This window comes from Uloborus diversus, chromosome 1 (genome assembly GCF_026930045.1).
Source record: "Uloborus diversus isolate 005 chromosome 1, Udiv.v.3.1, whole genome shotgun sequence".
Classification (NCBI taxonomy): domain Eukaryota; kingdom Metazoa; phylum Arthropoda; class Arachnida; order Araneae; family Uloboridae; genus Uloborus; species Uloborus diversus.
Window position 1 is genome coordinate 26,885,920 of NC_072731.1, and position 12,026 is coordinate 26,897,945.

The 12,026-nt window shown below is 33.5% G+C and overlaps 1 protein-coding gene across 2 annotated transcripts in view; it reads left to right on the plus strand.

Annotated features, from left to right (window-relative positions):
* LOC129228497 (protein kinase C, brain isozyme-like) overlaps positions 1 to 12,026 on the plus strand; it is a 240,001-nt gene that overhangs the window by 172,659 nt on the left and 55,316 nt on the right. For both annotated transcript variants that reach the window (XM_054863185.1, XM_054863179.1), the window contains exons 9-12: positions 549 to 722; positions 2,623 to 2,714; positions 4,665 to 4,727; positions 10,646 to 10,784. In XM_054863185.1, coding sequence (XP_054719160.1) covers positions 549 to 722; positions 2,623 to 2,714; positions 4,665 to 4,727; positions 10,646 to 10,784 — 468 coding nt within the window. The remainder of the gene's footprint in view (positions 1 to 548; positions 723 to 2,622; positions 2,715 to 4,664; positions 4,728 to 10,645; positions 10,785 to 12,026) is intronic.

The window sequence follows — 12,026 nt, forward strand, 5'->3', positions numbered from 1 at the left end:
GGATGTCAGGTTTTGCAGATGTATGTTAGCCTCTAAACTAAGCAGAGTCTCATTCAAATGAGCGGAATACGCGCATAAAATTTTTATTTTTCCCCTCATTCAAATGCAGTCGCCTTAACTGGATGTTTGCCAATTCCATACAATCCGTGGTCAAACAGTAGAGTAAACGAGAAGTAAAAGAACGCTACATGCGAGGCAGCAGTTTTGATCTAGGAACTTTCGCAGTGGCAGGCGGATTTGCGGACCAACATACCAGTTGGGACACATCGAGTGAGGGGAAATACAGTGTTATCTGCTTCGCACTGTAACTCACGTGGTGTATCAATTGGTTCTGCAATTGTTTATTTTTTATGTACAATTTACTGTAAGTTTTTCTGTACTGTAAACACTCTATTTTACAGTAATATTTACCATAAAAGTTTCCTGAATTTTTTTACAGTGTATGGGTGTATAGTACGCAATCTTTAGAGAGATAGCTGTAAATATGTAATTTGTTTCACAAAATATACCCATTACTTATTTCATCCTTTTCTTTCTTCGGGCCGCAGGTGATGTTGGCCGAACGTAAAGGTACGGACGAGCTGTATGCCATCAAGATTCTGAAAAAGGATGTCATCATCCAAGATGACGATGTCGAGTGCGCCATGATCGAGAAGAGGGTCCTGGCGCTCGCCAACAAACCGCCCTTCCTCGTGCAACTACACTCCTGCTTTCAAACCACAGTGAGAGCAAATTCTTTTCTCTTCTATACATACATTTTTTCCTTTCCCTTGCATATTTCCTGATTATAAATATACTGGAATAAAGCTCCATATTAACGGGCGACCATTTCATTGAAAATGGTTACCAAGAAATGAAGTTCAAGTTGCCAAAAGTGGCTACCATGTGTTTCTTTATTTGCTAAAGCAATATCGCTGTATGACAATATGCTTTCAATCATATCCTTAGACCACTGCACCTAGACAACGTTATTCGAAGCAATCCCCCTTGTGAAATAGCTGGAGTCGCGACCATTAATGGCGTCTTCATTAATCGGCGTGCGTAAAGCAATGTGATGGAATCAAGCTCTTATAAAACTGCAAAATATTTTCTATTGTGCGAATAAACTTTTTTTTTAAGTCGTTCCTTTTAAATCGACTTTTCGTAGAAGTAACTAAATTAACGATTCTTTTTTACGTCTATTCGTATTTAAAAATGGTTCGTTTCACACCTTGTGCTACAAGCTCAGCTACTGCGTTTCTTTTAACTTCTTGTTTTTTATTCATAAGTAGCAAAAATGGAACTGTGGAGTAGTTTAGTGACTTAGTCATGTTGGCTTTGCCGCAATAAGAATACCACTGCAAAGAAAACACATCTACAAGCACAATAATTACTTTTGCGCGTATTTAATTTATTTCAGTTTTTTTTTTCCTTAATCCATAAGTAGGAAAAATACAACTGTTAAATAGCATAGTGACTGATATGTTGGCTGAAGGGAAAGAAGAATGCAATGTAGGGGTAGACTATGGCGCCATAAGAAAATGCAAATTCTTCAAATTATGCCGCGAATCGAAAAAGTTCCGCAAAGCCTGGATAGTGACTTCGTTATGTTGGTTTTACGGCAATAAGCATGTCATTGCAAAGAAAGCACATCTACAGCTCAAGCTCGACCGTCGTGTTTCTTTTACTTATTCCAAATAGTTTTTAACTTATCCATAGCAAACAGGTAGACTTGATAAATGCTGCAGGGATTTTGACAACTACCAACTTTTTTTGCAATTTTGGTATTGAAAACTTACTGACACATTTAAAGTATTAGTACCTAACGAAAGAGCAATTTTTTTATACATCTGTCGAAGTTAATTAGGAATTCCCAAGTAATACAGAAGCAGAATTATATTAACTTTTACTACATTTTGATTATTGTTTTAAATTTTTATTCACGTGATCGGTAACGATGTCATTGTTGGGCGGCAAGGATAGAAAGCTCAATGATAAAAAACTTTTATCTGTTGCCAGTTTCTATTTTTAAATAAATAAAATATTTGTAATTCATTTCAGCTTATGAGAAAGTGCTTTAACTCAAATTTTCATTTTAATTTTGTACCTATTCGCAACTCTAATAAACTATAGGGGGCGCTGCAGCCACTGTTTAATGGCGGATGGAAAAGGTAAAACAAACAAATGCCGTAACTTATAACTTGCTTTGACGCTTAGTGAATTGCAGTAATTTTTCATCGTGTTTGTGGGAAGCTTTCTTTTCTATTCTTCTGAAATTACATTACACCATAAACTATCTGAAGCCTGTAATTTACCCCAAAGAAAACACATGGAATGGAATGTTTTACCTTTTTCTTTAGTGTTGTTAATTACCGCATGGTAGCGTATTCGAGCTCTGGAGTTGCGAATCGGATTTCCCTAGGTGTGATTATTTTTCTTTTTTCGTGTTTTCCATATCATTTAGAAATAATTTAACTGTATTCAAATTTTATATGCGTTCGGACCCGCGAACAATACGCGTCTAAATACAAGGTCGTCAGTCAAGATTGCTTTTTTTTTAATGTATTTTTTGTTTTTAATTTAATGTTAGTTTTTGTTTCATTATTTGTTTACAGCTTTTTATAACAACTATTAATCTTTCAGGACAGACTGTATTTTGTTATGGAATACATTAATGGTGGAGATCTCATGTTTCAAATTCAAAGATGTGCCAAATTTAAGGAACCTGTAGCTACGTGAGTAGAACTTAAAAATAATCTCTCTTAATTCAAAATTTTAAATGAATCTATTCATATTTTGTCCCATGGATTATTTGTATGAATTTTATATTGTTGTGGATTCAGAACTCTTTCATATTTAAGTTAAAAGTTTGTGAGTTTGGTCAGCAACTAATTATTTAAACCTTTCATTAGTTGGAATTATACTGTTCGCATTTTTAAAATGTATTAAGCAGGATGTATTGATATTAGCATTGTTAATCATTAGAGCATTCTGAGCTGCATTTTAGTGTTGTAACTTAAAATGCTATTTTGTTGGTCTATGAATTTCTTAAGGGGGGGGGGGGTACAAGGTCGGGAGGGTTAGTGTAAAGGTCATAAATTTATGTTGGCCTTTGTATTCTGATTTGCATTTAAAAGTTAAATCTCCAAATTTATAGAAGTGGTATTCGTTTAAGACCATTGTATAGTAACTATAAAGATGCAAATCAATTGAATTCAAGAGAGACAATGTCTTCTATTCTAATAAGCTTAAGTAATTGATTTATTTCACCAAAGTCTTCTGCAGTATAAATTATGCTAATTTAATTTATGAAAACTAGGCTCCAATGTAGTTTAGAAAGTTCACTTACCGTGTCAGCTAATAAAAAATATACTTTCTTACTGTAGTCTACATATTTCCTTTTTTGTGTTATAGTGGGTTTTTTTCTTGTATCTTACTCAGGCAATATGAAACACAAGAGGATTTAACAATGACCTCAAATCTTTCCCTCTCAATTAAACTACAGGTTAAAACAATTCTTATGACAAAATACAAAGTCTTCAAAAATAATTTTTAGAAAGTAAGAGTGGCAAGTTTCTCATCGAAATGAACATTATTTACTGTGAAACCTAACCCTGCTCTGGGTGTGCTAGGTCTTTATTAAGGGGTATAAATTATGCAATGCCAAACCTGGCGACATATTGAACCTCTACAGTTGATACTTTAATGATGTCGATGAATATGCCTGCGTAGGCAATGGATTGTGTGATTTTGCTACCTTTTATTGCTTTTGACAGCAATTTAGGCAGTGAAATGTATGTTTTTTCAGTGATATATACAAATACAAATACGACGACCAGCAACAGGCTCTGGGCCCAGCTAGACTGGTCCTAGTCAATTTACAATCCCCAGTAAAGATCAATGGCCCTCTTAAAATTATCTACTCCCTTGCTCATTACCACCTCTTCCGGTAAGCTGTTCCAAGGTTGCACTACCCTGCTAAAATAATAATTTTCCCTAACATCCATGTTAGCTTGAGGTTTAAATAGCTTAAAACAATGTCCCCTTGTCCTGTTTTCAGTGCTAAACTCCAGCCCGTCTTTCATTTTAATAAATTTAAACAACTGAATCATGTCCCCTCGGTCTCTTCTTTGCTCAAGACTGTACATTTTTAGCCTTCTAAGCCTGGAATCATAGTCTAAGTGAGAAAGTCCATTTATTAGCCTTGTAGCCCGCCTTTGAACCCTTTCCAATACGTAACACAACCGAATACATAATAGAATCCTGTGAAATAACCTCTTCTTTTCGCACATTCTGAGCATTTAGCAGTTGTAATGTATGCTCTAAATGAATATTGAATTATAATCTTTTATACTGAATATAAACTCTTCATTTTAAGTTATGGCCTTAAGTTCTGTTTGTTTCAACGCCAACGAAAACTTTTTTTTACGTTTTCATGCACCTTAAAATCCCATACTTCCAGTGGGATAAAATTTCTTTTCAGTTCTATTTATTTCATGATTCTTGCATTTCATATCTTTGAATTATATTTCTTAAAAATTTTGAAGCAGAACAAAACTGTATAATTTTGTAAATTAAGAGGAACTTTTTTGTGAAGTTAGAAGGAGGTGTAAACGTTTTTTGTTCTTATCATTGATGTTACTTTTAATAAATTGCTTGTGATATAATTTTTACCATTATTTCAGGTTTTATGCTGCTGAAATCGCAGTAGGTCTCTTTTTTCTACATAATAGAGGAATTATTTACAGGTAAATTGGAGTTGCATATTTTCACTAATTTAATGTTTTAAATGAGATATATTTGAGTTACTAAATTACATAAAACAACTCGTTTATGCTTTATTCAGGCCCAGTTCTTGGGATGGGCAACTTAGGCGGTCGCCTAGGGCGGCAGATTTTAGGGGCGGCAAATTTCGAATTTGATTTTTTTTTCTTTTTTTTTAAGTTTAAATATTTGTATCAGCGTCTTAACATTCAATACTAAATAATAATAATAATTAATTTAGAGTGTGTACCTTTGCTTGGATATGCAAAACATAGTTCGGAATTAAACTAGAAATTCAATTTACTCTTTTTGGCAAATTGCGCAATTTAAAAATCATTTGAAAATATTAATATTTGTTTTAGCGCCATAAGATGCACTGCTTTAATGTTAATCTATATACATAAATTGCTACTTCTGTATGTATGTATGTCCGGAGTAATCTTCAAAACTACTGTACGGATTTCAACAATTTTTTCACCACAGATAGCTACATTATCAGGCAGCAACTTAGGCTATAATTTATTACTAAAAAACTTAGTTTTAAAAAGTTATGATAGAAAACAGTAAATGTCATGTATTTTCCCCATTAAATGATTAAATATAAAACCCATCGTTACGAAAATTCGTTGTGGAACAACAGGAATATTGAAAGTAAACAGAAAACGAAAGAAAGTAGCGATTGTTTCTCACAATTATTACTGACCCAGGGAACGCCGGGTATTTTTGTTAGTAAAAATATAATTGTGTATAGTCTGACCACGGATTGTATGGAAAGACAAATATCCGTTTTACAGCCGAAATGGAAGAATCTATTATTTTTTTAGCGATGTCAGCTTTTGCAGAAGCAGAGTCTCATTCAAATGAACGGAATACCTGCATCAAATTTTTACTTTTCCCCCTCATTCAGATACATTCGTCTTATCTGGGGGTTTGAAAATTCCATACAATCCGTGGTTGGACAGTACCAGTGCTTAGACATGCAAAATCCAGTTTAGAATGTAACTACAATCACCCTTTAATTGTAAACACTTTACTTTTTTTTTATTTCATTAGAATATCTATTTTATATTAGCATTGTTATTGTTCAATGGGGGGGGGGGGGAGTGGCACTTGTTCATATCGCCAAGAGCGGCAGAACTACTAGAGTCGACCCTGCTCTATTTTACAATGCTTGGGCGTTTATAACTGCATGGCCCCCAGTAATATTTTGTTCTGTAGTTCAGTGCCTGAATTTAGGTTAGCCGACGATTTTTGTCGAATTAGAAACATATCTCCTGTATCAATTAATTGAGAAAATTGGAATATACCTAATCATGTGCAGAAAAAAAGCTCTTTAAAATGACACAGAATGTTAAGGAATGTGAGAAATCTTTCTGCCCCTTTTTAGGCAATTTGAGTCAAATTTTAGCTTTGAAAAGTATTACAAGAAAACTGATTCGAAATTTAAAAAGAATGCCCCGAGGTGCACACTCCGAGGTTTGAAATAATTTTGTACTAGATTTCAAGGCTGTAGGTCCTATGAGGTTTCCTGGATATGGGACAGCTTGGTAGTTTCTTTAACAAGATTTTTTTTTCTACATAGAAACACACGTTTCTTCTAATGTTGGCTTTTACATTTTCTTCACATCAAAAGGCTTTTTGGTTTTAAATTTTAGCCTTATGAAAGTTTTCCTTGAAACATTTATAATGTCAAACAAATTCCCTTTGATTGCTGTCTGTAAGTGGAAAATAATCTACTTTTAACACTTAAATACCACGTATCAATTTGGCAACGTACCCAATTTTACTCCTTAAAATACTATTGGAACAAAATTGATGCTTTGTTGTTGCCAATGATCGAATCAACACTGAGGATATTAAAAATTAATTTTTAAGCTTCTAAGATAAGAGCTTTAGCGCTTGTGGATAATGGGGTAGTTTCCAAAATTTTAAAAGTATTTTTTTCTGAAAGAGCATGCTTAAAAACATAGGATTTGACCATTTTTTAAATAATTTGTTTAAGTTTAATATTTTTAAAAAAATACTTAAATCGGCGCGCTTTCAATGTTTATGCTTCTGTCCGATGACATCACAAATGATGAAATGCTATTCTGTGTTGCCATTCACAGAGCAAAATATTTAATTCGCATCTTTACTCACGTGTATTAGCAACGATATGGTTGATTGCAAGCGTAGAGCGCAATTTTAATTCGCTTCTTGCTTATTATAACGTGGAATCGCGGTAGAAAGATGCGCAAAGTGCCTCATATGTGATGTCATCAAGACCACGCCTTGTTTCAAAAATCGGACATTTAAAAAAATTAATTAAAAAATAACTGTTAGAAAAATGAAAGTATTTTCTGGGTCCATGTTTTTTTTTTTCTTTGCTTATTCTATCAATTTCAGTGACAAAAAGTACTACTTTTGACAGAAGGAAACAATCCCATTGGAATTTATTTTTAACCATAATTTTTTTAACATATATATGTTATATGCATATAGTACGCATAACATATATGCATATATGTTATATGCATATAACACGTGTATTTTATCTAGTTTCGTACACTTGAGAATGGTTACTTCGTATTCTTCTGTGCAGAGCAAAAACTGATTGCTTTGGCAATAAAATATTTTTACAATGCTTTCTTAAAACATTTATAAATCTTTTCAGATGTTTGGCTATAAAGCACTAGTAGTTGTTTTTCCAGTGCCCAATGTTTCCAAATGATTTCTTAACCATAAAACATATTAAAATGAAAAAATATTTTTTTAAAGAATTTTTCCTCATAGTTTGAACGAAAAATAAAATCACAAGAACATTTTTAAAAAAATTTAAAACATTTTCACAATGCACATTAAATTTTCATTTTCCTTGTTTTTAAAAGTTTATTTCACTGGTGCATGTTAACTTCTTTCTCATGTTATGTTTTATAAATTCACTTCGTTAGATTTATTGAAATCTAGGCAAAAAGAATTAACCGATGGCAAAATACAATTGTGACCAATAAATGTTTGCTTACTCAAAGTTCTGAAGTAATTCTCATTAGGAGGACAAACATTTAAATTAATCTTGTAGCTGAAGAAATATTAGCCTTTTCAGCGTGAGTAAAATGTATCATGTTGATGATAGATTTTGCGTGTGTCAGTTTGCAGTATCTTCAAACTAGCGAAGATACTAGTTTGAAACTAGTCATTTATTGTACTAATAAATGACTAGTTTCAAACTATCTTGTTTGCATCAAAAAAACAAGATAGTTTGAAACTAGTCAATTATTAGGTTATGTAGTTGAAAATAATTTTAATAACACCTTTAATCTATTGTAATAAATCACAAAAGTTATGTATAAAAGTGGTCATTTAGCGCCTATTTCACCAACTTTTCAAGCTTTAAAATCTGTAAGGTAGCATATTGTATTCAAAAAGATTTTTTTACCCAGTGGTTGGAAGTAGCGCGCTACAAGTAGCGACGCTACTGTAGTAGCTACATTTTTTAGTAGTTTGTAGTGTAGCGTACTTTTTAAAAAAAGTAGAGTAGTCAGTAGTTCGCTACAAAAAAAGTAGTTTGTAGCGATTCCTGGAAACTACTTTTGAATAAAGTTTCAAAAAAAAAAAAAAAACGCGTTTTTAAACGAATCTGACTAGTGCAAGTCTTACGCAATTAAAACTCGCACCTATCAGATTCGTAAGACTAAAAAATACGAGCTGACCTCTGACATATTATTTTGACGCCATACATTGTATCTGTTTGACGCCATTAGTTTGTTTGGCATAGAAACTTTTACATTTTCCCAATATTCGCCTTGAATAGAGCATGGCTTAGAAAGAAAGAAACGAATTTTTTCCGGTTCATGAAAACTTTGCCCGTTAAGCAAAAAGCTTTCGGCATCAATGCCATTTGCACATGCAGTCGAACCCCAACTTACGCGAGGGATGCGTTTCTAACTTTAAACAGCTCACTTATGCGAAATTATCTTTCACCAACTTCATATTTAGAAAGAAAAAAATGCTGAGCGGCGATTTGTACGTTAACAATCTGATGTTTCGACAAGTACGGTGCGGGAAATTTTGACTTTCAGTGATGCTAAAGGGAAATTCCATTCACGAAACTAATATTTAGTACCCAAGAAACAAGGTGATATAAGCCCTGCGCTTCCACTCCGAAACTTTTCGTGTTGCGGGTGAGGAATTCGCGTCAGCTGCAAAATGCGTTTCTCAAGTAAAACTCGCTAGACATTTCGCGTTAGTCGAATTGCGTTGTAGCCAGAGTCCACTGTTGTTTAAAATTGCACATTGAAGTAAAGTAAGTATTTTTAGTTATGTTTCATGTTTCAGATAATTAGTAGCACCGTTTGGGATATTTTTCCTTTTTTTTTCTTTTCGCCGATCGAGTATTGATATATTAACATATTAAAAGTCAATGAGATGGTGTCCAGGTCCGGAACCCTAGCTTGAAGCTCAAAAGCAATTAATTCCTTCGAAATATAAGTTCCTTTTAAATTAACTCATATAATGAAAATTAAAGTTTCTCTTTTGTTTAAAAGATGCTTTTCATCATCTAAATCACTTTCATGTATATGTATGTCTATGTAAAATTTAAATCAAATTATGACTGGATTTATCTCAATTTCAAGTAGCCGAGTTACACTTCTTGAATGAAATGCTACTTACTGTCAGGAAAGGATTAAAAATTTGAAGGTTGAATTCCTTCCACTTCTTAATCCTTTCTTGCAGGGAATATTCGTGCAAATGGTAAAAAATGTTTGGATTGTCGAATCGTTTCAGTAAAGGAAAAAAAGAATAAAAAACTTATTTGCAATATTCCATGTTCAAATGAGCCGATATATAATCTGAACATTTTTTAAATTTTTTCATTCAATCCTCAAATGGTGTGTATGTTATTTATTTATTTATTTTTTTTAAAGTAGCGAAGTAGCGACTACATTTCAAAAGTAGTTTGTAGTTGCTACATTTTGAAAAAAAGTAGTTGTAGTTGTAGTTAACTACATTTGTGCCAAAGTAGTTGTAGTTGTAGTTAACTACATTTGTGCCAAAGTAGTTGTAGTTGTAGTTCGCTACAAAAGAAATGTAGTTTTTCCAACCACTGTTTTTACCTATTTACTTATTTTTTCTGAACCTACTGCAAATGCAAAACTTTGAAAATTCACTCTTTAGTTTATCAGATCACACAACAAATTAGGTTAAAATTAACTTTTGTTTTTGATTTATTGTTGTTATTGTTTAACGTCTTTCTTGTATTTCAATGGAAAAAATCCTAATTTTACTGGCTTGAAATGTTTCCTGCACTCCTTCACCACCAAAAGACCTATGATAAAATTTATTTAAGTTGAGAAACATTCTTAAATGCACGGATTAGAACATCTGTCTCTCTCACTCTTTTTTTTTTAAATTATCAAAAAAATAGCACACTTGTCTATTGTCTAACATTTACAATTGCTACTAAGCTGGTTACTTTATGACAACTGTTTAGCTTTTTATTTCTTCCATACGTTTTGGATATTGTTCCTTTGATCTTGCATCTTTATTTCTTATTTTACCTCCACGATAGTTTAGTTCACCTGTGATTAACTCTTATACAGTCAACTCCCAATAACTCAGTCCCAAGGGACCGGCTAAAAGCTTCGAGTTATTGTAGGTTCGACAAGAATTTAGGACCCAATGAAAACTTCTACATAAAGAAATATTCGAGTTATATGGCTTCGAGTTATCGCCAGTTGACTATACCATTTTTAAGGTCTGCTACTGTTTCATAAAGACCTGAAGTTATCTTCTGAAACTCATTTACAGAAATTAATGAACTTTATCTTCTTTAATTTTATAAAATGTCTTGGAATTCTGATGTGGTAGCCCAACTGATCTGATGCATTTACATATTAATTACGTGCATTTTTTTCTGTTGTAGGGATTTGAAACTTGACAATGTGCTCTTGGATCAAGATGGACATATCAAAATTGCCGATTTCGGTATGTGCAAGGAAGGGATTCTAGGGAATAAAACCACAAAAACTTTCTGTGGGACGCCAGATTACATTGCGCCCGAGGTAAGTGAAACACCCAGTTAAATAAATTTTTATCTTTATTCAAATTTAATCACACCAGAGCCTGAAAATAGTAAGAGAATTTGTAAAATATACATGTTGTGTGATTCAATTCTTAAGTAGTATGTACAGTAAAACCTCACTATCCACACTAATAGGGGATCTCAACCGCCTGAATAAATGAAAGCATGGATTTAACTAGCTGCGTCGCCCGGCTTTGCACGATCCTCCTCGAAAATAAAAGTTATGTCAAGTGACGCGAGTTCAACATTCAGGCTTGAACCAAAAAAAAAGTCTGTGAAATTTTGCGGCAGATTGCGGAAAACCCCCAAAAAGTAAACATTTTGAATCCCCTGATTACAGAAAAAGCCTTAAAACAAAAACAAGAATTTTACCTGTTCATATTCGAGAAAAAAAAAATGGCAACAGATCTTTCATCTCAATGATTTTCTTCACCGCTATACATTTTAATGAAAGCGTTGTTGCGGAAAGTTGAGATGAAGCACTGAATAATGAATTTGAATGGAGGAAAGCCTTCGAAAAATAGGGATTTTGTCGAAATCCAAGCTTCATAATTAATAGTTTTTAATTGCTATCTCCGCTAATTATTATCGGAGGATTATGTTAAATAGCCAAACATGAAGACGGGAAGATAACAAATCCATCATTACCTGGTTCGATGGTCAGTTCACTGTCGTTCGGGAGAAGAAGCTTGGACATACATAGATATGCTCAGTTTTTAATTATATAAGCGATAAACTTGATTGAATAATAACCTATTGAACCAAGGTACATAAACTCATTTAGGTCAGCCATACTTTTGCTGTTATTGACGCCATTCAATGTCTCTGGCGTGGCGGTAGGGCCTTAGAGCAGGAATTAGTAAATGGAGCGGGCAACTCCAATCATTAGCTCAGCAAATGCTGAGGCGAAGGCACCAAGTCATGTGACTCAACAACGACAAATGGCGGACATGTTTTGCATGAAACTAGCGAAAGAAACCTAATTTCTTCCCAATGCTTTGCTTTAAAATCTATCGCATAACTTGGGATCTTTGATTGAAAGTCTTCACTCCTTCCATTTTATTTCTTCTCTGTTCTCTATGTTTAGGGCCTACAGACACAGGTCTACAAAACGCACACCTACAAAAGTATATTATTGCGCTAACTCGCCCTTTATTGAACAGTACGTGCCCCTAAATAGCTGTCCAGATGAAGTGAAATCCGGTTTAATAGTGTCCGGATG